Here is a 26051-nt window from a genome sequence, read left to right on the forward strand (position 1 = left end):
GAGACAGAATCTCACTCTGTTTCCCAGGCAAACAAAGCCTTGGCTCACTGCAGCCTTGACCTCCCCATCTCAAGTGATCCTCCCAAGTAACCAGAACACAGGCTTGCAACACCACACTTGACTAGTGTGTATGTGTGTGTATATATATATATATATATATATATATATATATATATTATAGATGGGATCCCTCTATGTTGCCCAGGCAGTGGTCTGCAACTCCTGGGCTCAAACGATCCACCTGCCTTGGCCTCCCAAAGTGCCAGGATTAGAGGCATGAGCCACTGTACTCTGCCATGAGTGCTCTTTTAATTCCTATTTTACAATGAGAGACAGTGATGTGCTGGGAAATGTTTTACAACCACACTCCAGGAAAAAAAAAACAGTCCTAATTCATGAGATTTGCCAATTTCTGTGGTGTAAATACTCCCACCATAGTCAGTTTCAAGCTATTAACATGCTATCCCTGGTCACAGAGTTGGAAAGAAATGCAAAGCAGCACAACATTACATAGTTTTTCTACTATGCAGATATGATGACATAAATAACCTCAAGAGCATAGAAAATAGTAAAATGGGTCTGGCACGTGGGCCAGCTGTAATCCCAGCACTTTGGGAGGCTGAAGTGGGAGGATTGGTTGAGCCCAGGAGGTCAAGGCTGCAGTGAGCCATGATTGGGCCACTGCACTCCAGCCTGGGCAATACAGTAAGACACTGTCTCAAAAAAAAGAAAAAAAAGAAAAGAAAGAAAATAAAAGAATAGAATGTAATATAATAAAATAATGAGGAAGTGGTGATGAGTCAAATATTGATTATGGTTGTGTCATAATTAACTTATACATTTTTATAATTTAATTTAAAATAATGGCTGTCTTTAATAATCTACTTGCAAAATCCCTGAAATTTTGACAATTAGCTTTTAAAAAATTTCTTAAATGTTTATCTACTTATTTATTTATTTATTTGAGACAGAGTCTCACTCTGTCACCCAGGCTGGACTGCAGTCGTATGATCTCAGCACTGCAACCTCTGCCTCCCAGGTTCAAGCAATTCTTGTGCCTCAGCCTCCTGAGTAGCTGGGATTACAGACTGGAGCCACCACACTCAATTAATTTTTGTATTTTTAGTAGAGATGGGGTTTTGTCAGATTGGCCAGGCTGATCTCGAACTCCTGGGGTCAAGCAATCCACCTGCCTCAGCCTCCCAAAGTACTAGGATTACAGACATGAGCCACCATGCCCAGCCTGACAATTAGCCTTTGCCACCACTGGGCAAGTAACTTGCACAGCCAATCATCCTTCCAGTCATAGGCCACTTTGCCTCATTTGCCAATGCATGCGGTTAGCCAGGCACCACGTTAGTGTCTGTGGGGAATCAATTTGGAATAGATGTGTATCTATTCCCCACAGGGACAAACATGGTGTCTGGGGAGGTGTATAGAAGTAGATTACTATAATGCAGCATAGTAAGTGTTATGGCAGTGGTGTGATATGCACACTGAGAGAGGAATCTGATTTATCTTTGGGATTAGACTGTTATTTGTTTGTTTTATGATACCGGGTCTCACTCTGTTGCCCAGGCTGGAGTGCAGTGGCATGATCATGGCTCACTGCAGCCGAGACCTCTGAGGCTCAGGTGATCCTCCCACCTCAACCTCCCAAGTAGCTGAGACTATAGGCAAGCACTACCATGCCCAGCTAATTTTTGCGTTTTTTCTAGAGATAGAGTGTCATCATGTTGTCCAAGCTGGTCTCAAACTTAAGCGATCCACCTGCCTCAGCCTCCCAAAGTGGTGGGATTACAGGCATTAGCCACTATGCCTACACCTGGCCGATTGTTAGGTTTTTAGTTGTGAAACATTATTGTGGTTATAGTGTAAAAAACAACAAAAGTTTCTAAGCTGGGCATGGTGGCACATGCCTGTAGGTCTAGCTACTCAGTAAGCTGAGGTAGGAGGGTCTCAAGTTCCAGCCTAGCCTGGAAAAATAGCAAGACATCATGAAAAAAAAAAAAGAGTTTCTATCTTTAGAGGTAGATGTAGAGATATTTACAGATAAAATACTGGGCTCAGTGGCCCAAGCCTGTAGTCCCACCCACTTAGGAGGATTGTTTGAGCTCAGGAGTTCAAGACCAGCCTGGAATGTATAGTAAGAATCTCTCTTTTAAAAAAGAAAAAGAAATATTTATAGATAAAATAAGATATCTAAGATATTTTTTAAAGTTCTATGATGACATTTATGGCTGGGACAATTAAACAGACCAAAGAATAGTCTCTTCAACAAATGGTGCTGGGACAGACTCCTACCTCACACCATATGGATAGTAGATCTAAATGTAAGAGCGACAACTATATCACTCTTAGAAGAAAACATAGGAGTAAGTCTCTGTAACCTTGGGTTAGACAATGGTTTCTTAGATATGACACCACAAGCACAAACATAAGAAAAAAATAGATAAATTGGACTGCATCACAATAAAAAATTTTTGTGCTGAAAACAATAACAAGTGAAAACTGCCCACAGGACAGAAGAAAATATTTGAAAATGAAGTCTCTGATAAAGGACTTATCCAGAATATATAAAGAACTCTTGCAACTCAACAATAAAAAGACAAATAACCCTATTTAAAAATGGCAAAGGACTTTTTGTGTGTGTTGCTTTTTTGTGTGGTGCTGAAAGCTGGGAATGAACCAATGAGCAAGGGATTAGAATAAACATTTCTTCAAAGAACATATAAACATGTCCAATAAATACATGAAAAGATACCGAGAATCATTAGTCATTAGGGAAAATGCAAATCAAAACCACAGTGAAATGTCAATTCATACTCACTAGGCCAACTACAATAAAAAAGATGGACAATAACAAGTGCTGGCAAGGACGTAGAGAAATTGGAAATTGGAACTGTCATACAGTGCTGGTGGGAAATGTTAAATGGCACAGCCACTTTGGAAGACAATTTGGCAACTCCTCAAAAAGTTAAACGCAGATTTACTCTACAATCCAGCAATTCCTCCCCTAGGTAGAGAAATGAAAACATATGTCCACAAAAAAACTTGTACGTAAATATTCATAGCAGCATTATTCATGACACCCCCCAAAATCGAAATAATCCAAATTCCATCCCAATTGCTAAATGAAAAAATAAAATGTTATACATTCTTATTATGGGATGTTACTCAGTAATAAAAAGCAATGAAATAATGATACCTGTTGAACCATGAAGATTGAAGACTTACGCTAAGTGAAAGAAGCCAGCTACTGAAGACCACATAGTTTATTAGTCCATTTTCATGAAAATGTATGGAATCAGCAAGTTGTCAGTCACAGAAAGTAGATTAGTGGTTGTTTAGGGTTGAGTGGAGGGGTGATGAGAGGCATTGACTTCTCATGGGTATGGGGGATGGACATGTTTGAAAATTAGATTGTAGCTGGGTGTGGTGGCTCACATCTGTAATCTCAGCACTTTGGGAAGCCAAGGTGGGCAGATCACTTGAGGACAGGAGTTTGAGACTAGCCTGGCCAAAATGGTGAAACCCCATCTCTACTAAAAATGCCAAAAAGAATTGGCCAGGTGTGGTGGCACAAGCCTATCTGTAGTCCCAGCTACCCAGAAGGCTGAGGCCTAAGAATCGCTTAAACTCCAGAACTGGAGGTTGCAGTGAGCCCAAGATTGTGCCATTGTACCCTAGCCTGGGCTACACAGCGAGACTGTCTCAAGAAAAAAAAAGAAAAAGAAAACTGGATTGTAATGATGTTTGCAAGATATGATGAATACTAAAAACACTAAATGGTACACTTTAGATGGGTGAATTGTATAATATGTGAATTATATTTCAATAAAGCTGTTTTTAACACTCCAACATGGGGTGATAAAGGGAAACCCTGTCTCTAAAAAGAAAAAAAAGCTGTTGTTTTTTTTTTAAGTTCGATGAGGAAGGGGTGTAAGCAGGTACACAGAAATCAGATCAGCCGTGGGTCGGTAGGTGCTAAAGCTGGGAGACGAGCACATGGGAAGTCACACGCTATTATCTCCAGTTATGTCTTCATTTAGAATGTTCTGAAATAAAAAGTTAAATACAGTTTACCTAGAATTCTTGGAGGTCGTTTTCTAAATGTTCCCTGGCCTCACCCAGTTCATGGGCCCAGAAAAGGCCATCTTTCCTCTAGATGGGGTGGGACAGGGTACTTTATAAATAACCCTAGCTGCTGTGGGCAGTTTTCCCTGCCTCTACTCTATTGGCCTCTATGCTCTGCTCATGGGCAGCTTGGCCAGCCTCTGCCACAGCCTAACCTCTGGGTCAACAACGGGCCTCCGATAGGGCTGTGACCCCTCCCTATTTTTTCCTTTTCCTCCCTTCCAGCCAGTAAGGCACCTCTTTCTTTTTCTCCCCTCCCTCCCTCCCTCCCTCCCTCCCTCCCTCCCCCCCCCCCCCCCTCCCCCCCTTCCTTCCTTCCTTCCTTCCTTCCTTCTTCTCTCTCTCTCTCTCTTTCTTCCTTTTTTTTTTTGAGACAGTGTCTTGCCCCATCACCCAGGCTGGAGTGCAGTGGCATAATCACGGCTCACTACAGCCTCAACCTCCCAAGTTGAACCTCAGGCTTAAGTGATCCTCCTGCCTCTGCTTCCCGAGTAGCTGGGACCACACGTGCACACCACCACACCAGGCTAGCTTTTGTATTTGTTTGTAGAAATGGGGTTTCACCACATTGCCAGGCTGGTCTCAAACTCCTGACCACAGGTATCCACCCACCTTGGACTCCCAAAGTGCTGGGTTTACAGATGTGAGCCACCGTGCTGGGCCAGGCTCCACCTTCTACTTGTCACTGCCAGTTCTGTCAGAGTGGAGCCCACGGCAGAGGAGCTGGTATTCCCTTGGTTGGGCTCTTTCCTCTGTTCCTTCTCCCTTTCTTTCCCCAGCAGACTCTTCTGGAGCTGGAAGCACAGCCCCAGCTGCACACAGCCCCTAGGCCCCGGGCTCTCCCACGGCCACACCCAGCCACGCAGCCTGGACTTCTCTGCCCAGCATCTTTCTCCTTGGTGCCTTCTTGGCTCTCCTTCCTGCAATATAAGCCCAAGGAAAGCTCTCAACATTTCTGCCTCCAAGAGAAGCGGAGCTCCTTCCTGCAGTGCTCCTGAGTTCAGCAAATCAAGGCATGTATGTGTCCGGACACTTGTGTCAGGTGCCTGGAGACCTGACAAGTTAAGACGCCCTGGAAAGGCTCTGGAACATTCTGCAACAGTGAGGAAGTGGGTCCATTTAGTTAGGTGAATCTGCCTGGTGTCTTACACCAGTGTTGTCGCCAACTCAGCCAAAATCCAGGGTTATGGAGTTTGGGTGTGAAATAGGCAGGGTGCCTAGGGGAGAAAAGATCTGATGGGGAACTGTGAACCAAAGCCGGGCTGGGACTGGAGCTCCTGGGAAGAGGGGGCTGGGGCTCCATGACACCTGGGGGAAGAGGAATTGCCAGGACTTGGTGACTCATTTGATATAAAGTTTAGGGAGATTTCCAGGTTGGGGGACCACGGTAAAAGAGATGTCCTCAGCTAGGATAGAAAACAAAAGGGGACCAGGCTCAAGTGTGATTGTGAAGATGGAAGTGGCTGTGAACACCTTGTGGGGGCAACGGGGTAGAGCTGGAAGCTGAGGTCGGGAGTTGAGGAGAGCCAGCCATGTTGAGTAAAAGAAGCCACCGTAGATGTGGCGTCTCTGTCCAGGGCACAGATAGAAGGTGACCATGTGGCTCAATGTCAGTTTATACCTGCTGTTTGGATCCTGGGCTACCTGCGCCTGTTGTCCCAGATGGTGGGGAGGCAGTTAGTGCTCTCTTCCCTCTCAAAATCTCCCACTTAGGATGACACACGGTCACCATAAAGAGAGACCCTATAGGGTAGGGAAAGTAAAGCAAATCAAAGGCAGTGCCATTCTTGTTCCCTTGCTTCTTCCGGCCTCTTCACCCTCCTATCTCAGACCTTCCATTCCCTCCTCTTCTTTGTTTTTGAGACGGAGTTTCACTCTGTCACCAGGTTGGAGTGTAGTGGCATGATCTCGGCTCACTGCAACCTCCATTTCCCAGGTTCAAGCAATTCTCCTGCCTCGGCTTCCTGAGTAGCTGAGATTATAGACATAGCTGGGATTACAGACAAGCACCACCATGCCTGGCTAATTTTTTGCCTGGCTAATTTTTGTATTTTTAGTAGAGATGGGGTTTTACCATGTTGGCCAGGTAGGTCTCAAACTCCTGACCTCAAGTGATCCACCTGCCTCAGCCTCCCAAAGTGTTGAGATTACAGGTGTGAGCCACTGTTCCCAGCCCATTCCCTTCTTAGACTCCTGTATTTTCACTTTATTTTCTTTTCCCCTCCTGCTATGCTTCTCCTTCCCACTTCCTTGGGAAAGAACCCACCCCACCCCTACAGACCCAGGAGAGGCAAGTCCATCTGGGCCATCCAAGTCACCTGGGTGGGCTGGGGTGTGGGCCAGGCTGGGGAAGGGCCTTGATCAAGTGGGCAGGCAGGGGTCCTGCCTTCTGGTCACAGCGCTGCCTCTTTCCTGCCGTGTGACCTTAGAGCAAAGCATTTCTGCTCTTGGAGTCTCAGTTTTTTCCTCTGCAGCAGATGAAAATTGAACCACTGATATAAAACGTCTCTTCTCGCTGAGGGGTGGTGTTCCTCTTGTCGGCTGCCATTTCTCATGGGGTCCAAGCCATAAGATGCCAAGTGTCAGTCACCTCAGAAGACAGGGTTTTGTGTGTACTTGGTGGTGGTTTCCCTGGGGTACCGAGGCTGAGGACTGGGGTCAATGGAGTCCGTGAGGGAGCAGCCTAGGAGCTAAGCCCCACTTGGTGGCTGCACGTCCCAGGTCAGCCAGGCCCGCACCATGCCCCGATTACCTGCAGAGGGCGCCGCAGACAGCGAAGGAGAGGCAGAGTCCATCGAAGCTTCTGGGAAGAGGGTCCCAAAGGGAGCCCGGAGCTGGAGTCCAAAGGGTTTGGAAGGAAGAGGTGAGGAGGGCAGAAAAGGAAAGGCAAATTAAAAGACGAGAATGAAGGCCGGGCGCGGTGGCTCATGCCTATAATTCCAGCACTTTGGGAGGCGGAGGCAGGTGGATCACGAGGTCAGATGATGGAGACCATCCTGGCCTCTATCACCAAGGTGAAAGAGGTGGTGACAGAGGGAAACCCTGTCTCAGGAAAAGAGAAGGGATGGTGGTGGTGCGGGGGCGGTTCTTGTAGGATCCGAGAGGGGCCAGCAGCACCCGCTACGCGCCGGAACCTCAGCCTCCTCATCTACTGAATGGACCCAATCCACACCTCGTGCTGCGGAAGTGCTAGAGCGCCGGGACACTGGGCCATCGGCTAAGGGGGCGCTGGGAACCTGGATGGTGCTCTATGCCGGGGCGTTGCGGGGTGCTATTGGGCAGTAGGGTTGGAGTCAAACCTGGGTTGAAGTCCTGGCTGCCACCTGACCTCTGCGCCTCAGTTTGCTCATCAGTGAAACGGGGTTAAGAAAGCTGCCTCCCCCAGCTCCATGAAGCGGGAGGTAATGAAGGTCCTGGAGGAGCGGAATTCAGAACCTGAGCTTTGGGCTGCGGAGCCGGACCGGGCGCGGGTGGGCGCGGCCTCCGGGAGGCCGGCATGAGGGGCTGCGGCAGGGCCCGGATACGCCCAGCCAGGAGGAAGAGGCCGAGCCCGTGCCAACCCCGCAGATGCGGCTCGGGTGTTCCTTGTCCCTCCAGGCGCCCTCCCAGGGGTCCTCCATCAGCCGCCATCACCTGGGCGCGGGGGAGCTGGCCGGAGGGGAGGCAGGGCTTGGCGGAGAGCCGGGGCCCTGGGAGCGTGGCGAGGGCGGGCGGACGGAACACCGGGCAGGGGGCCGGGGGTCCCAGAAGGGGGTGCGGGAGCGGGGGTCCGAGGAAGGGGGCGGGGCCTGGCGGACAGGGCTAGGGGTGGGGGTCCGGGGGCGAGGGTCCAGGAGCGAGTCCGGGTCCGGGAAGACAGAGCAGGAGGCGGGGGCCCGGGGAGGGGGCGGGGCCCGGGGGGCGGGGCCGGGGTCGGCGCCCCGCTGGAAGGCCGGCCACGTGACGCCCGCGGCCCGGCGGGGCTGCCAGGCGGCGAGCACCGCGGCGGCCCCCGGAGGTGGCTGCGGGCGCGGGAGCCTGGGCCGCGCGGGACTGACCGTCGGGGCCCCGGCACGGCGGCCCCGGGGCGCCCATGCCATGGAGAAGCTGGCGGCCGGGCTGGCCGGCCTGCGCTGGAGCATGGGCGCCTTCCCGCTCGACCTCATCGTCAGCCGCTGCCGCCTGCCCACGCTCGCTTGCCTTGGGCCAGGTACTGGGGTCGCTGGGGATGGGGACCGGGGTGCGCAGGGAAATTGTGGGCTCTCCAGGCAGGGGCCAGCGGGATGGATCGTGAGGAGGGTGCGGCCCCCGCGCTCTCCTGGCTCCCCGGCGCGGGCCCCGAGCGGTTCCTGGCGCGCCTCCCGGGAGACGCGGGGCCCACCCGCCAGGTCCGCCTCCTGGGCCCTCGGACAGACACAGGCACAGACTCCGGGGACAGGGCCAGGGACAGAGTTTTCCGGCCCAGTGGGAGTCCGGGAAGGGGCCGAGCCCCTGCTCCCGCCCCGTCGGTGCCCCCCTTTCCCTCGCTGCCCCTGGGCCCCCCGCACCGGCCGCGCCCCCTCGGTTCCTTTGTCCCCGGCCTCTCACCTCTGTCCTCCCTCATCCCTGGGACCCGGACTCTGTCTTCCCCCTACCGCCACCACCAGTCCCGCTCCGTCCCTCTGGGGACCCTTCTCGCACCTCCTTTCGCGTCTTGGGGATTAGCCCTGGGTCCTGGGGCGGGCAGGCCACCTTCGGGAGAGGCCTGCAGGAGCCGGGTCTGCCGCCTGGCGTGACCCCCAAACCCCGGTCCTCCCCCTAATCTTGTCCCACTTCTTAATAGGACCTGGGGTCCCCGGCCGCTCTGCTGATGGAACTACGGCTGGGGGCATGAGAGGGGACGGCCGGAGGCTGCATGGAGCGAAGGAACCGTTTGGGGGGAGAGAGGGGCTGCTTGGTTGGGGGAGGGGCGGGAGCCGGGGCTGGCAGCCAGGCCGGGGGTTTTGTGTGCGAGAAGAATAGGGGTTTGGCCCGCGTTGGCACACTCACTTCCCTGAATGCTAATGGGGCCCGCAGCCACAGGCTCCTCTCCTTCCTGCAGGGCCCGGCAGCCCCTCCTCCGGCCAGCGGCGGCCAGGAGTGGGCACAGTGGGCGTCAGCTGTCCCGGGAGCAGGCTCGAGGGGAAGCATCGGCGCCCCGGCCGTCGGGCAGGCCAGCGTCTGGTTGTCCGGCTCGCGGCCGGGTGGTCAAAGTGTGGTACTGTGTCCGCCTGTCAATGGGGGACGCTGCCCTGGGGTCTTCCGGCCACTTCCCACACATCTTTTTTGGCATCTTCCCTTTCTGAGCTCCTCGGTCTGGGCAGGGCCTCCTTTGGGCTCCCCTGACACCTGGTGCCAGCTCTGTCTTGTCTCTTACTGCACACCCATTATAATGGCCAGTTTATTGTCTTCCCACCTGGCTGCGGGATCCTTGAGACAGGGTATCCTTGCCCAATAAAGATTATGAATTGAATAAATGAATGAATGGGTAAGTGAATGAACAACTGGTGTGATGGCACCCCCCCACCCCCATCTGTTGTGTGTGACAGTGTGTGGCTATGGCTGGGTCACCTTAAGAGTGTGAATATGTGGTCAAAATTGGATGGCCTTGAAGGGTAGGTGCCTATGTGCCTGTGCATTTGGGAGACCTGAGACTGAGTTGTGTCGTTTGGGTGACAAGCACCTGTCACTGTGGGCTATTGTGGTTCAGCTGTTGGTGGTCGTGAGCCCTGGTTACTGGTGTGTGCCTGTGTGGCTGTGGAAGATGGGGCTGGGAGCTAGGGCAGCTCTCAAAGCAGAGGGCAGAGTTGGAGGAGAGCTTCCTGTGTCCCCAGAGGTGAGGAGGTGCAGAGGAAGGCTCAGACAACCCCCACAACACACACATAGTGGGGGCCAAGCCCTTGAACAGTCCCCCACCCTGCCACACACACACACACACACACACACACACACACACCACACAAGTACACACTTTATGGAAACCCCAGCGTCAGAGTAAACCATTTCCCATTTGATTGGCAGAAATTTCCTAAGTTGTGGCTGAAGGAGCAAGGAAGGAGATGCTCCCCACCCCCACCTTCCCCACCAGCTGCAGCCAGGACGTGGCCCCTCTGCCTACTGGAAGCTGGACTGCCCCTCCTGCTCCCCTGGAAACTGTTGCTGGGGTTGGAGCCTCCAGGCCCAGACCCCTCCTAACACCTCTGCCAACTCCCAACACCTCTGCCCCAGAGCAGCTTCCCCCAGGCCCCAGGACTGGGCCTCTCACTCCTGCCTTTTAAACCTCCACTCCCAACCCCTCCAACATCTCACCCCTCTGAGATGGGGTTGGGGGTTTCTGGGGACTCCCTCCCTCTCCTTCAGGGTCCCCTGAACAAGGCAGTGGGTGAAAAGGAAGGGCTGCCCTTGGGAAACTCAGTAATCAGCTGCTCTATGCCTTGTCATTCTCCCAACCCCAGCGACCTGTGGTTCTTGGGGAGTTCTCACAGCTGGGACCTGTAAGGGACAGTCCCATCTGGGCCCTCTCCGCTGCCCCAACAGGGCCCTTCTCTAGCATCATCTGCTCATTAAAGTCTCCCTTTACCCCCCCCCCCCCACCCCCAGTCAGAGCCTGCTGCTGCCCTCCAAGTCCCCAGGCATGCTCCAGGCAGGGCCTCTAGTTCTGCTACATCTCTGCATACCTCCCCAGGGGCCTAAGGGCTCTTGGAGGGCAGAGGTTGTCTGGGCTCATCCATGGAGAGCTCCCTGCCCCAGCACAGAGCTAGGGACAGCAGGCATTCCAGCCACTGATGAACGAGGGGCCCTGTTGGGAGTCACAGCCTGAGAGGCTCACAGCCAGACCCACAGCCCCAGGCCCCGGCTGGCAGCCCGCCTGTCCCTTGAGCTTTGCTGACCTGGACAGGGATCGTGGGGAGCTGTCCCTGTGGGGGGATGGTCTTGGTGGGGAGGTGACCCTGTCTGTTCTTTCTGCCTCTCTAACGTCCTGTCTTCCCTCCCCTCCTCCTCTGTCCTCCTCTCCCCTCCCAGGGGAGTACGCTGAGGGCGTCAGTGAGCGAGACATCCTGCTCATCCACTCCTGCCGCCAGTGGACCACGGTGACAGCTCATACCCTGGAGGAGGGCCACTACGTCATCGGGCCCAAGATCGACATCCCCCTGCAGTACCCAGGTGTGTCCAGCCATGGAAAGCTGTCATAAAGCCTGTGGGGGTGAAGCGAGGCGGTGATTAAGGTTAGGTTGGAGTCAGGGCCCAGAAGTTTTCATCTGTTTTGTAGAGCCCTGGGTTTTTAGACAGGTAGCTCACAGGTTTTTGGATTCACATTTTATTTTAAAATAGATTTGAAACTAATGATTAAAAATACCCACACTCGGCAGGGCGCAGTAGCTCATGCTTATAATCCCAGCACTTTGGGAGGCCAAGGCAGGCAGATCACAAGATCAGGAGTTTGAGACCAGCCTGGCCAATATGGTGAAACCCTGTTTCTACTAAAAAATACAAAGATTAGCCGGGTGCGGTGGCGCACACCTGTAGTCCCAGTTGCAGTGAGCCCAGTTGCACTCCAGCCTGGGCAACAGAATAAGAATCCGTCTCAAAAAAAAAAAAAAAAAAAATACCCACACTCTTACGTCACTATGAGTGAGAGCTTAACCCTAATCAGAGGCCTTCTGAGAGTACCTTCAGCTGCCACACTAACCTTTTTTGTGCAGACCCTTCAAGAGAACGTGTCCTGCCAGAACCTTTTCAGTTCTGTGCAACCAAATGCTGCAGAAACCAAGGAGTGCCCAGGTTATGACATGGCTGCGTCTGTCCGTGCCAATCCTGTTTTTCCCAATTTTTTGTTAAACCTATTGTTTCCATTGGTTGACTTTATAAGTGAATGTTAAAAATTTTAGACTTTTAAAGATTATGCTAATGGACTATCTTTATTAGTTTTATATGTGATGTTGACATATAATAAGATTTTGTTTGAAGAAAGGATTCTGTTGCCAAAAAAGAAAGTACAGCCCATTCATTTTACAGATGATGAAATGGAGGGCTTGGAGGGGAGGTGACTTGCCTAGTGTCACATAGCTAGGAAAGGACGAGCATGGCCAGTTCCAGGTATCTCAACTGACGGCTGTCGTCTGAGGCACCATACCAGGAGTGTGTGCTTGCTGTCTCCTGTGTGGGAGGGACGGGAGTCTGGTGGCCCCATCCCAGAGACATCCCTGTGTGAGCCCCAGATCCCACAGCTGCCATGTGTTAAGCATAAGCTGCATTTCATATGCTGAGCCGAACATTTTTGTCATTTCATCCTCATGGCAACCTAGTGAGAAAATCTTATCAACTCCATTTAACTCACCAGGAAACAGAGGCTCCAGGAGTTTCAGTGGGTTGCCTAGTGCTGTGTTTTTTTTTGTTTGTTTGTTTTTAGAGATAGTCTCCTTATGTTGCTTGGGATGGCCTCAAACTCCTGGTCTCAATCAAGGCTTCTGCCTCAGCCTCCCAGAGTGCTGGGACTATAGGTGTGATCCACTGCGCCAGGCTCAGCTCTGTGTGTGTGTGTGTGTGTGTGTGTGTGTGTGTATTTTGAGATGGAGTCTTGCTCTGTTGCCCAGGCTGGAGTGCAGAGGCACCACATTGGCTCACTGCAACCTTCGCCTCCCAGGCTCAGGCGATTCCCCTGCCTCAGCCTACCGAGTAGCTGGGATTACAGGCACTGCCATCATGCTTGGCTAATTTTTGTATTTTTAGTAGAGACAGAGTTTCACCATGTTGGCCAGGCTGGTCTCCAACTCCTGACCTCAAGTGGTGGTCTGCTCGCCTCAACCTCCCAAAGTGCTGGGATAACAGGTATGAGCCACCGCACCCAGCCCAGTTCTGTGTTTTTAACTGCTGTGCCCAGCTGCTCCTGACAACCCCCTCACCAAGGCTGGGAAGCCTTTGAGCTGGGAAGGCCCCATTGCTTCCTCACAGGTACCCCTGCCCCCTCTGGCCCTGGGTCCCCCTGAGCCAGGCGAACAAGATTGAGCCCTTTACAGAGGCTTTTGCCTTTTACAACCTGTGAAGTTGGTACCCACCCCAACCCCTTAAAAGATGTGGAAACTCATCTCAGGTGTCTTTCTGACCTGGAGTCCTGTCTTGGGCTTGGAGCTCACTGTGGGCCTGCTCAAGACAGAAATTTCCCAGCTTGGTTCAGGGAGAGGTCCCAGGTCTTCTTGGGATTAAAAAAAAAAAAGGTTGCCTGAGCAGTGGCTCATATATGTAATCCCAGTGCTTTAGGAGGCTGAGGCAGGAGGATCCTTGAGGCCAGAAGTTCCAGGCCAACTTGGGCAACATAGCGAGAATTGTTCTGTACAAACAAAAACAAATAAATTAGCTAGGTGTGGTGGCGCAGGCCTGCAGTCTGACTACTGGGGAGGCTGAAGGCAGGTGGGGGATCTCTTTAGTCCAGGAGTTTGAGGCTGCAGTGAGCTATGACCGTGCCATTACACTCCAGCCTGGGAGACAGAGCAAGACCATGTTTCTAAAATAAATAAATAAAAATTAAAAATAAAAAAGAATAAAAAGAAAGGTTGGGAAAATCCCTTACTGAAAAAAACGTGACTTTAGGGACTTCATTTTGGTTGTGTCATTAACACTCTGGGAACCCGAGGCACAGAGTCTCCCAGGGAACTGTGGGTCTGGGACTCCTAGCTCTTCCTCTCATCTCTCTGGCGTCCCTGCCTATCTGTGTACGGTGGGGGTCTTGGGGGGCGCGGCCCCAGCCCCATCTTTTCCCGGGGCTGCTGCTGTCAGCCCGCACGGGGGAGGGGAAGCAGAGGCCCCTAAGAGGGCGCTGGCCAGCGGGTTAACGAGGAGGCGGGCGCTGAGTGCACGGCTGGGTTCCACGCTGATTTCGCCTAATGAATTAATAATGGCGCTGGGCAGGCGGGGGCGGCCGGCTGCGGACCGCGGAGAGAGCCGTGGGGAAGGCTGGGGAGGGAGGAGGACGGCGCCTGGCGTGGGGTGGGGCTGGGGAGGGCGCTGCCGGGTGACCGGGTCTCCAAGCAGCGCTCTGCTCCAGGAGTCTGGGAGACCTGGCCTGGCCCCTGTTGTCCCCAGCAGCCCCGCGGGAGGGGCCAGGCGTCTTCCCGGAGCGCGGTGCCACTGCCCCAGTGTTGGCCTTGTTTCCTGCTCAGCACTTGGCAGATGCGCCTGTGGGCCAACTAGGATGTTTCCATTTTACAGATGGGAAAACCGAAGCCCAGAGACATTAAATAATTTGCCCAAGGTCACATAGCTGGTGGCAGGGTGGGATTCAGCCAGATCTGTCGCACTCCAAAGCCTGAGCTTTCACCCACGTTCTTTACTGAGTATGTGCTGTGGGGCAGGGGTGGACAAGAGCGGTCAACAGGCTCCTGCCGCAGCCCTTAGGTGCTTGGGGCTAGAAGTGAGGAGCGAGGCAGCAGTGTACTCTGATGGCAAGGACAATGAGGAGGGGCAGGCCAGGATGGGGCAGGTCCCTAGAGCCGTGGGGTACCTCAGGTCCCACATAGGAGGAGGCAGGAGAGGAAGCTGCCCCTGGCTGGCGGGGAGGAAAAGGCTCCTAGGGTCCAGAGCATCACTCCCTGGAGAGCTCCCTTCCTTCCTCCGGCAGTAATGACCAGCGCTGGGCTTCAAGCTGCTGTGGAGGGGGATGGTGCTGGATGCCATGGTTACATCGATCTTCCCTGACACATCCTCCCTCAGCTCCAGCCCTGACTTGGCTCCAAATCTCCCCACAGGGGGCAGTGGGCATTGCTCCCTGCCTGGCTACTTGTGGTTGGGGCAGAGGCGGGGGTGGGGGGTTGTGTGTGGACTTAGGGAAGGAGGCAACGGGAGGGAGGGGAGCTACTCAGTACCTGCAGTTCCTGCTTCTTAAGTCCTAGACCCCTGCTCCGTGCCTGCCACCCTCCCCAGTTTTTCCCTGTTGCCCTCTAGGGCTGTGGCACTTCAGAGGCCTCTTCCCAGGAGGGTCCCAGGGCAGTGAGGGCAGGCCCGGGGGCTCCCCGGCCTGCATTCTCTTGGCCATTTCCCCTTGTTCTGGGCCCTCATTTCTCTCCTTGCTCTGTGATAATGCTTCAGGCTCTGCCCTCTGCTCCTCTTACCCTGAATCATCTGGGTCTCTCGCTGGGTTTGGGGGTCTCCGGGAAGCCCCGCACTGCATGCACTATTGTGTGTGTGTTCAGGCTAGGAGCACAGTGTGGGCATTTTTCTGGGATGAACATCCCCTCTGCTGTTCCTCTTCCCTGAGTCATCTCACCTGCCTCACAGCCAAGACTGCTACCTATGGGCTGGTGATCAGATGTCCCCAAGTTCTGCACACATACTGGTGGCACCCACCCTGGAGTACCACCTGAAGGCCCCTTCCTTGGCCTCTCCAGGATCTGCCTTGGCCCCACAACATGTTCCTTCTGGGTTCCCAGTTTTGGTTAACAGCTCTGCTATCTCCTTTTTTTTTTTTTAGACAGAGTCTTGCTCTGTTGCCCAGGCTGGAGTTCAGTGGTATGATCTCGGCTCACTGCAACCTCTGTCTCCCAGGTTCAAGTGATTCTCCTGCCTCAGCCTCCCAAGTAGCTGGGACTACAGGTGTGTGCTACCACATCTGGATAGTTTTTGTATTTTTAGTAGAGTTAGGGATTTACCATGTTGGCTAGGCTGGTCTCGAACTGCTGACCTCAAGTGATCCATCCACTTCAGCCTCCCTAAGTACTAGGATTACAAGCATGAGTCATCACGCCCGGCCTGCCATCTCTATTTCTGACCAGGTTGGTGGCCTGAGTACATCATCCAGAGTCCCTTCCTTCCCCACCTTCCCCTCATTCAGTCACCCAAGCCTGCTGGTTCTTCCTTCCTAGTATCTCTTGGTCTGTTTCTGCTGTTCCCTAGCTCTTCTCCAGAACCCCTTACTGGTTCATTTACCTGACTGGTCTCCTGGTTACTTTAATAGAGCTCAACCTGGATCCTGGTATTTCTTTGCTCAGAGCACACCAGTGGGTCTCATTTTGTACAGAATAAAGTCTTACCACTTTAGCAAGGCATTCAGAGCCTTTCAAATCCCAGTTGCTGTCTGTATCTGCTCCCGTCTTCCCTCTCCCTAAGTCCTTCCCTGCAGGCACTCACCATTTGGGGCAGGTGGTCTGCTTTTGTGTCTCTTTGTTTTTGTTCACATTGTTTCTTCCACAGGGGCAGGGGCAGGGGCAGGGGCTCAGAATGCCCATTCTGTGAATTCCCTTATTTTTCTTTCCTTTTCTTTTTTTTTAAGACGGAATCTCACTCTTTTGCCCAGGCTGGACTGCTGTGACGCGATCTCGGCTCACCACAACCTCCACGTCCCAGGTTCAAGTGATTCTCCTGCCTCAGTCTCCCAAGTAGCTGGGACTATGGGTGTGCGCCACCATGCCTGGCTAATTTTTTGTATTTTTAGTAGAGACAGGGTTTCACAATGTTGGCCAGGCTGGTCTCGAACCCCTGACCTCGTGATCCACCTGCCTCAGCCTCCCAAAATGCTGGGATTACAGGTGTGAGCCACTGTGCCCAGCCGATGAATTCCCTTTCATTCTTAAGGGGCAGCTCAGTGATCCTCTGAGATTCTACCAGGCAGGTTTCTCCTACCCAGCAGTCTTCTGACTCTTTTGTCACAAGTCTGTTGTAGCACTTATCACATCCTGCCATCACTGGGTACTCATTGTCTCACTCACTGTATCTGGATTTCTTCAAGGGCAGACTGTATTTTACACAGATTTGTACCCTCTGTGTGGCCTACCATAGTGGCTGACATATAGTGAGTGCTCCTTCAATGTCTGTGCAATAATTAAATGAATGAATTGTGACAGAAGTAACTACCAAGGGGGCTTCAGAACCTAAAGAAGTCCCAGCACGGTGGCTCACACCTGTAATCCCAGCACTTTGCGAGGCCACAGCAGAAGGATTGCTTGAGCCCAGGAGTTCGAGACCAGCCTGGGCAACATAATGAGATCTCATCTCTAATAAAAATAAAAATAAAAAATTAGCTGGGCATGGTGGCACATGCCTGTGGTACCAGCTACTTGAAAGGCTGAGACAGGAGGATCCCTTGAGCCCAGAAGGTCGAAGCTGCAGTGATTCGTGATCATGCCACTGTATTCCAGCCTGCGTGACAGAGCAAGACCCTGTTTAAAAAAACAAAAACACTCAGAGGCTAAAGAGTCACCTTGTTTTCTCTAGACCTGTTGTGTCCTCACCTATTCACAACTCTCTTCCTGCTATAAAAAGCCTGAGGGGAGGCCAGCCATCTGATGCCAGGCATTCAGAGCTTGTCTCTGTGCTCATGTCAGTGTGCATATGAAAGGTGTATGGCCAGTGAGGTGAGATAGCTTACACAGGGATGTCAGCTTCACAGACTGGCATCACTTCCTTAAAGTCTGTGTCTCCTAGGGGCATGTGCTGAGCTTGGCAAAGCACGCAGCCCCAAACTGCAGGTTGGGAGGTGGCTTTGCTGGGTTCAGGTCAGAGCCTGTGGGACAGTAAGATTGGATATTGGACCAGGGCAGGGTATGGGAACAGGGCTGGGGTCAGAGTGGCTCTCCCAGGGCCTTCAAGGCCTGGGCCAGGCCCTGCTCTGTCCAGTGCCATCTCCATGTGGATCAGCAGCCCAGGGTGGATACAAAGGATGCCAGATCCAGGCAGGACCCACGGTCATCTGTCCCCACCCCTTTAGATGAGGACCCAGAGGCCCAGAGAGGGAAAGGAACTCTGATGGCAAGTCAGAGGTCAGGCTGGGACCGAGCGAGGAGCCAGCATCCCAGTGCCACACTGATAGTTGATGAGAGGCCAGCTCTGTGTCCACATGTTTGGGGCTATTTGCAGTCGGGTTTCTCTGGGCAGGCAGCCATTAGCCTTACTGCACACCCACAGGCTCTCTATCGGGTAAGGGCTGAGCTGTAGTTGCTAGGGATCTGTGCTCACCTCGCTGAGGTTGGAGCCAGATGACCAGCCCCCTTCAGCCCATGCCAGTGGAAACCTGCCCTTTGGCCCTCCTGAGTTCCTGAGGGGCTGGCTGAGATTGTGGTAGCTGGGAACGATGAAGGCTCTTGGGATGCAGGCGAGACTCCCAGCAGGCAGGCCCGCTCCAGCAACTTTCGTCACCCCCTATGCAGGGAAGTTCAAGCTCCTGGAGCAGGCCCGGGATGTGCGGGAGCCAGTGAGGTACTTCAGCAGTGTGGAGGAGGTGGCCAGCGTCTTCCCTGACCGCATCTTCGTGATGGAAGCCATCACCTTCAGCGTCAAGGTCAGTCATTCCCTCACCAGGTCTGGGGTCCCCACTCTTACTCCCTGCCTCAGGGACAACCCTGACCCTGGTTGGAAGGTTGCCCTGGTTGGAAGTTAGCCCTCAGGATCCAAGAAGGAGAATGGTTTCTGGGGACCCCTTGGGGGCCTTTGGCACAATTGAGTCATGTCAGAAGAGTTGGGAATAGGACCCCCTGGGCTGAAGGACTTCCTGTGAAAAGTGGAGCAGGAGGGGGTGTCTGGAAGGGTCATGTCCTGACTTGGAGACTTTTCAGGACAGCCTGTCCTTAGCTGCACCAGCACCCACTTGTAGAGGTGGTGGTTGTGGCATGCAGTGCAAATAAGCCCCTGTAGTGGAGTGGAAGCAGTGGTTCATGCCTGTAATCCCAACACTTTGGGAGGCTGAGGACAGAGGATCGATTGAGGCCAGGAGTTTGAGACCAGCCTGGGCAATGTGGAGAGACTCTGTCTCTAGAAAAAATTAGCTGGGCATGGTGGTCATCTGTAGTCCTAGCTACTTGGGAGGCTGAGGCAGGAGGACTCAGGAGTTTGAGGCTGTACTGAGCTGTGAATGTGCCACTGCCCTCTAGCCTGGACGACAGAGCAAGACCCTGTCTCTAGAACTAAAAACAGGCTGGTCATGGTGGTTCACACCTGTAATCCCAACATTTTGGGAGGCCAAGGCGGGCAGCTCACAAGGTCAGGAGTTTGAGACCAGCCTGACCAACATGGTGAAAGCCCATCTCTACTAAAAATAGAAAAAATTAGCCAGGTGTGGTGGTACGCACCTGTAATCCCAGCTACTCAAGAGGCTGAGGCAAGAGAATCGCTTGTACCCAGGAGGCTTGCTGTGAGCCGAGATTGCACCACTGCACTCCAGCCTGGATGACAGAGTGAGACTCTGTCCGTCCCCCCCAAAAGAACTAAAAACGGTCCCTGCTGTGTACAGATAGAGCTATTCTGTTTACAAACCGTTTTCTTTTCTTTCTTTTTTTTTTGAGACAGAGTCTTGCTCTGTCACCCAGGCTAGAGTGCAATGGTACAATCTCAGCTCACCAGAACCTCTACCTCCTGGATTCACACGATTCTCCTACCTCAGCCTCCTGAGTAGCTGGGATTATAGGCCCCCACCACCATGCCTGGCTAATTTTTGTATTAATTTTGAGACAAGTTTCACCATGTTGGCCAGGCTGGTCTCGAACTCCTGATTTCAGGTGATCCACCTGCTTTGGCCTTCCAAAGTGCTGGAATTACAGGTGTGAGCCACTGTGCTCGGCCTCCTTTTATCCATCAATTCATTTGTCTTCGCTTAGCATTGTTGGATGGGTAGAGAATTATGATCGTCCAAGTGGTAAAGACAATAATAAAAGTCGTCATTTACTGAATACTTTAAAAATATGTTGCTGATCCAAGCAGTGGGGAAGAAAAGAAAAATATGTCACTGCACATAGTCTTTTTAATCCTACATCAGTTCTTTGAAGTAAGAATTATCAAATATGGCCGCTAAGGCATGGAGGGGCAACTCATTTAAGGTGGCACAGCTGCTAGTGGTCTCTCCAGGATGAACATGGATCTCCTGGCTTGCAGCCCAGTGCTTTCCACCTGGTCCGAGTCCCGAGGACAGGAAGAGGAAGGCTGCTTTCCCTTTCCAGTCCCTGGGGGCTGGCCGTTAGGCTTTCCCTGGGGCCTGGCTAAGGCCCTGCCCTGTTTCTGGGATCCCCAGGTGGTGTCGGGCGAGTTCAGCGAGGACAGCGAGGTGTACAACTTCACGCTGCATGCGGGCGACGAGCTCACTCTCATGGGCCAGGCGGAGATCCTGTGCGCCAAGACCACCAAGGAGCGCTCCCGCTTCACCACCCTCCTGCGCAAGCTGGGCCGGGCCGGGGCGCTGGCCGGGGTGGGCGGCGGCGGCCCGGGGGGCGCGGGGGCTGCGGGAGGCGGCGGCGGCGGTGGCGCCAGATCGGTCAAAGGCAAGATGCCCTGCCTCATCTGCATGAACCACCGCACCAACGAGAGCCTGAGCCTGCCCTTCCAGTGCCAGGGCCGCTTCAGCACCCGCAGCCCGCTGGAGCTGCAGATGCAGGAGGGCGAGCACACGGTGCGCGCCATCATCGAGCGCGTGCGGCTGCCGGTGAACGTGCTGGTGCCCAGCCGGCCGCCGCGCAACCCCTACGACCTGCACCCGGTGCGGGAGGGCCACTGCTACAAGCTGGTGAGCATCATCTCCAAGACGGTGGTGCTGGGGCTGGCGCTGCGCCGCGAGGGCCCGGCGCCGCTGCACTTCCTGCTGCTCACGGACACGCCGCGCTTCGCGCTGCCGCAGGGCCTGCTGGCCGGGGACCCGCGCGTCGAGCGCCTGGTGCGCGACAGCGCCTCCTATTGCCGCGAGCGCTTCGACCCCGACGAGTACTCCACGGCTGTGCGCGAGGCGCCCGCCGAGCTCGCTGAAGACTGCGCCAGCCCGCGCCGCGTGCGCCTCTGCTTGCCCGCGCCGCGCGCTCCCGGGCTCGCCCGCAGCCCCGGCCCGCTAGTGCCCGCGGCCGCCGGCGACTGCGACCAGGAGTACGTGAGCCCAGACTGGGCCGCCTCGCCCGAGCCCGCTGCGCCGTCCGCCGAGATCCCGTACGAGGAGCTGTGGGCGCACCAGGGGCCCGAGGGCCTCGCTCGGCCGCCCCCAGGGCCGGACCTCATCTCCTTCGGGGCGGCCGGACCGCGGCGTCGGGAGCCCGAGGCGCCGCCGCCTCCCGTCCCTCCCAAATCCGAGGCGGTGAGTGAGCGCACTGGGGGCCGAGCCCCGGGCCCACTTAGGGCCCAAAGCCGGTTCTCCTGGGCCCCGGCCCCGGAGTCTGTGGCAGAGGAGGTGGCGGGGTGGGGAAAGGGAGAAGGAAAGGGCAGAGACATGCCAGGCAAGAGCATTTGTAGCAAGGGGCACTGGGGCGGGCGGTGGCGGTGGCGGTGGAGCTGTGGGACAGAGGTGCCTGTAGGTCCCCAGTCTCAGAGAATTTGGGAGGAGCCTCGAAACACTGAACCCAGAAGGTTTCACAGAGCAGGGGCCCTTTAAGATGTCCCGTGAAAAGAAGGCTCCTTGGCAACATAAGCTTCGAAATGCTGTGAATGATTCCCAGCCCTTTCCCCTCCTCCTCATGTTTCCCAGCCCTTTCCCCTCCTCCTCATGTTGGAGTCACGGAGCATTGGTATATTAAAGGCTCTGAGAAGTCCTGCACTAAGGAAACTTGTTTATCAGAACATTTTCTCCCTGCCCATGACACCCGTCAGCATCCCATGGGGTCCTCTTTGGGATACATGACCTGTAAGGGAGGGATGCAGGTGGCAGACACTTCCTTGCCTCTGTCCCCTCTGTCTGCCTTTCTCCTCTGTTTTCTCTCCTTTTCCTTGAGGAGGGAGGTTTTATCCACCTCTGTATGCTTTTTCTTACATCCATAATGGATTTCCAAGGAACAGGAGGCTGTGCATGTGTTGGGACAGGGTGTGGGTGCATGAGGGAGGCTGGGGAGGCCAGGAAGGGTGGGGTGGGTGGCTGACTGAGTGAGCAGTTGGGGTGCCAGATAGCCTGTTGGCAAAGTGGGGCAGGTGTCAGGCCCAGACGGCCCCCTCGCCCAGCCGCTTGGGAAGGGGAGGATAAGAAGTGCCAGCTGCCTGGAAACGAGGTGGCGTCACTGTCCTCTGCTTGTAGGTGAAGGAGGAGTGCCGCCTGCTCAACGCTCCTCCAGTGCCTCCCCGGGGTGGCAATGGCAGCGGCCGGCTCTCGGGCAGCCCCCCGGTTCCTCCTCGCTTCCCCAAGCTGCAGCCCGTACATTCCCCCAGCTCCAGCCTCTCATACTACTCCTCTGGCCTCCAGGATGGGTGAGTCCCTGCCTTCCCTTGGTCCTGTGTTCTAAGGTAGATTGAGGCAGGGAAGGGTGAGGAGGGGGAGGACAGTGCTGAGGAAGAAGGCTTCAGGCCTGGGAGGTTCCGAGGGTGCAGGTCCCTGTGTAGTGGCTGAGGGAGGGGCGCTGCTGTTTTTGGGTGTCTTGGGGCCTGGGGCCCAGTGGCCGGTTCTGCCTGCTTCAGCTTCTTTCCTAAATGTTGAGGAATGGATGGGAGCGTTTCCCTGGTTCCCTCAAGGTGAGGACTCTGCGGCAGGATAGAGAGAGCTCCTTGCTGTCTTGAGATTTTTACTAAGTTCAGGCCGGGTGCAGTGGCTCACGCCTGTAATCCCAGCACTTTGGGAGGTCGAGGCGGGTGAATCACTTGAGGTCAGGAGTTCAAGACCAGCCTGGCTAACATGGTGAAACTCCATTTCTACTAAAATACAAATATTAGCCGGCATGGTCGTGTGTGCCTGTAAGCCCAGCTACTCAGGAGGCTGAAGCAGGAGAATCTCTTGAACCCGGGAGGCGGAGGTTGCAGTGAGCCAAGATCGTGCCACTGCACTCCAGCCTGGGTAATACAGTAAGACTCCATCTCAAAAAAAAAAAAAAAAAGAAGAAGAACTTTTTATTAAGTTCAGCTCTGTTTCATTTTTCCTGTGTGTTTTCTGACCTGGGCTGGGGGATGCTGGAAGGAAGAACAGGGCCATCCCGAGGGTCTTGGGTCAGGGCCAGGGTGCAGGCCTATGCTGCTGAGGTCACAGTGGTGCTTGGCTATGTTGCATGTGTGACCCTGTTGAGTTTCCTCTCGCTCAGCCTCACCTGTCCTGTGTGTGTGTGTCTATCTCTGTCCACAGGGCAGTTTCCCGCAGTGGCAGTGGCTCCCCGTCACCAGACACATACTCTCTCTATTGCTACCCATGCACCTGGGGGGACTGCAAGGTGGGCGAGTCCTCTAGCTGCCCGCCCCCTGGACCCCTACCCTCAACCACACAGCCCAGCCAGGCCTCCCGGACCCTCACAGAGCCTCTGAGCGGTCGAGCTGCCTCCCTTCTAGGGGTCGACACCCCTGTCAAGACCTACCACAGTTGCCCGCCTCTATGCAAGCCCTCACATGCCCAGAAGCGCTTTGCTCCCTTTGGAGCTCTCAACCCTTTTTCTGGGCCTCCCTATCCCTCAGGCCCTTCAGCGGCCTCCTCTTCTGGGCCCACAACCACCTCAGGTCCCGTGGCTACCTCCAGCCCTGCATATTCCCCAGGCCCGGCCTCGACAGGCCAGTCCTATTCGGCTGCTCCCCCATCCTCCTGCGCCCTCTCCTCCTCCTCTTCTTCTGAATGGCAGGAGCCAGCCCTGGAGCCCTTTGATCCCTTTGAGCTGGAGCAGGCCAGCTCTCCAGAACCTGAGCTGCTGCGCTCTCAGGATCCCAGAGTGGTGGGGACACCTGGGCCTGGACCCCACCTTTCACCACTTGGCCCCCCCAAGGCCTTTGAGCCTGAAGGTTTGGTGCTGCGCCAGGTCCCCACCCCACTGTCACCAGCTGCTCTCCAGGCACCTGAGGCAGGAGGAGCACGACTTTTTCTCACCCAGGGGCGCCTAGAAGGGCCTCCTGCTAGTCCCCGGGATGGAGCCACAGGCTTTGGAGTCCGGGATGCCTCCTCCTGGCAGCCCCCTGCTGACTTGTCTGCACTCTCCCTGGAGGAGGTCTCTCGCAGTCTGCGTTTCATCGGGCTTTCAGAGGATGTGGTGAGCTTCTTTGCCCGAGAGCGCATTGATGGTAGCATCTTTGTGCAGCTCAGTGAGGACATCCTGGCAGATGACTTTCACCTCACCAAGCTGCAGGTCAAGAAGATCATGCAGTTCATCAAAGGCTGGAGGCCCAAGATCTGAACTCCCCAGCCAGAGCTGCACAGCTGGAATGCTGGCTCGGGGGCCCAGGGGACAGAACTCTGGAGTGGCAAGTGCTGCCTGCAGGGAGGATCTATTTTGAGACTGAGGCTGCACAGCAGCCACTGAATCCAGGGAGATGCACGTGGAAATGTGGTCGTCTGGGGTCAGACCCCTGCACGGGACAGCTTGCCTTTGAGTGTGCAGAATACATGGGGAAGGGGAGGGGCCTCCACTGTCCACCTGGGCCCTGTGAGGCATTTGCCGTGATTCCCACAGCAAGGTCAAAAGCTGGCCTTCAGGGTGAGCTAACATCTTCTCATGGCCGGCTACAGACCTTCACAAACGACTTGCACTGTTCAAGCCTGTAGGTTCCGTTTAAAGACAAGAAGGTGGCCAATAATTTAAGCACAAATTTCCCAAGTGCCCACTCTCCTTTGTGTTCTGTGGGCCTTTGGCCTAAAGCTGCCCCAGAGTCCGGGTGTAGATTTCTGTGTGTCTGGGATGTCTTTCCTTTCCTCCTCTGCTCCAGTGCGGTTGAGGGGCCTGGCCCTGCACACAGGTGAGTCGTGTGCCAGCCTGGGCCATGGCACCTCAGAGGTTCCACCTCTGCCTCCTGGTTCATGGGTGACAACTTTGGAAGAGCACAGCTCTGCTATTGTCCTGACCCACTTATTTGGTTAGGAAGACAAACATGGCTCCGATGGCTCTAGCACCATGGTTTCTGTTCTGACTTCACTGCAACTAGCCATCCATCCATCAGGTGGGGTTCACCCTCAGAATACTGACTCCGTGGAAGAGCAGCTCAATTTAGGTCAGCTCCTCCTTGATTCTAGAAGCAAGTGGTAGTCAACCACCCCCAATTCTGCCAATCTCTTCCCCGCATCATTTGGCTGTGACAATGCTTGGTGTCTTTCCCTGGTTTTCTGTCGCTGGCACAGGAGGGTACCGTTGGGAAAGTGCGCCATCCTGGAGCTTAGGCCTCCTGCCATTGTTCACATGCTTCAGAGCAGGTCTTTATGCCCTTGAATCAACATGGGGATCTGCTTGGCACCCAGAGCTCTGGTCATGGTGTCCAACCACAACCCACCCTACTCCTGTGCCCTTCTCCATCTCACCCACCCACAACCACAGGGTGCCCACTAGTGTCAGGCCCAAGGCGTCAGCCTTCTTTCCTGCCTTACCTAGTCTACCTAGATATTTATTTCCTCCACTTTGTATCTTAAGAGTAGCTAAGCCATGCTGGGGTCTGTGCTCCAAGCAGGCTGCCTCAGCTCAGAGAAATGGTCAGAGAGCGGAGCACAGTACCTGTTATGTGGGGACATTTGGTTTTCTTGCAGATCATTTAATGAATCCTCAAGGACTAGTGAAATAAATCCTAGACTGCTGAAGAATAATACAAGTGGCATTCTGGGTGTCAGCTGCTTTCTTTTAAAAACAGGGCCATGGGGATCCATAGGCACAGTGTATATGCCTGTAGGCAGGAGAGGACTTTGGAATGATGTGTGCATGTGACCATTCGCATGTCTGTGGAGGCAGCTGGTAGCAGCCTTCATTCCCTTCTGCAAGGCTCTTGCCAGCCCCTCCCTGCCCTGTAAGAACCCCCCTGTTCCTATTCGTTTTGACATAATTCACAACTACCTGGTGTTACTGAAGGGAAAGACCCAGGCTCAAAGCTCAATGCCACCAGCCAGAGCCCCAGCTTAGCTTCCTGGATTGGCAGAATGCCAACTTCAGTCTCCCTCAGACCACATTTGGAAGCCTATTAATGGCTTTGGTACAAGGGATCAGCTCTCTACTCTCACCAGTCATCTGAAAATTCCAACTCAGAGGTAACTTGGTTTTAGGATCTTCCTTCCTAGTGACCAAGCAGAGCCAGAGCTGAGTTCCCTGCCTGCC

At 54.3% G+C, this 26051-nt stretch overlaps 1 protein-coding gene and 1 long non-coding RNA gene across 3 annotated transcripts; one reads left to right on the plus strand and one right to left on the minus strand.

The window, feature by feature from the left end:
* Positions 1 to 3716: 3716 nt before the first annotated feature.
* LOC116545308 lies at positions 3717 to 6046 on the minus strand. The gene is made up of 2 exons (XR_004266269.1): positions 4750 to 6046; positions 3717 to 4058 (listed from the first exon to the last, which is right to left on the minus strand). It is a non-coding gene; the product is annotated as an uncharacterized LOC116545308 (long non-coding RNA).
* A 2041-nt stretch (positions 6047 to 8087) lies between these two features.
* On the plus strand, positions 8088 to 25560 carry GAREM2 (GRB2 associated regulator of MAPK1 subtype 2). Of its 2 annotated transcripts, XM_032271874.1 has the most exons (6): positions 8088 to 8326; positions 11158 to 11298; positions 18270 to 18400; positions 20123 to 21166; positions 22094 to 22263; positions 23126 to 25560. In XM_032271874.1, the coding sequence occupies exons 1-6, from the start codon at positions 8215 to 8217 to the stop codon at positions 24153 to 24155; spliced, it is 2628 nt and encodes an 875-aa protein (XP_032127765.1). In that variant the 5' UTR covers positions 8088 to 8214; the 3' UTR covers positions 24156 to 25560. The 2 variants fall into 2 exon arrangements, with proteins under 2 accessions (XP_032127765.1, XP_032127766.1); XM_032271875.1 differs by lacking the exons at positions 8088 to 8326; positions 11158 to 11298 and adding an exon at positions 15785 to 15899.
* Positions 25561 to 26051: the final 491 nt, after the last annotated feature.

This window comes from Sapajus apella, unplaced genomic scaffold (assembly GCF_009761245.1).
Source record: "Sapajus apella isolate SASKATOON/1434 unplaced genomic scaffold, GSC_monkey_1.0 scaffold258, whole genome shotgun sequence".
Classification (NCBI taxonomy): domain Eukaryota; kingdom Metazoa; phylum Chordata; class Mammalia; order Primates; family Cebidae; genus Sapajus; species Sapajus apella.

What these genes read in the sequence shown, in the direction of transcription:
- GAREM2 (XM_032271874.1), top strand. Translation starts at nt 8,215, where the DNA reads ATGGAGAAGCTGGCGGCCGGGCTGGCCGGCCTGCGCTGGAGCATGGGC. An exon ending in CCATCACCTTCAGCGTCAAG is followed by an intron (nt 18,401 to 20,122) that starts GTCAGTCATTCC and finishes TGGGATCCCCAG; the next exon opens with GTGGTGTCGGGCGAGTTCAG. An exon ending in TCCTCTGGCCTCCAGGATGG is followed by an intron (nt 22,264 to 23,125) that starts GTGAGTCCCTGC and finishes CTCTGTCCACAG; the next exon opens with GGCAGTTTCCCGCAGTGGCA.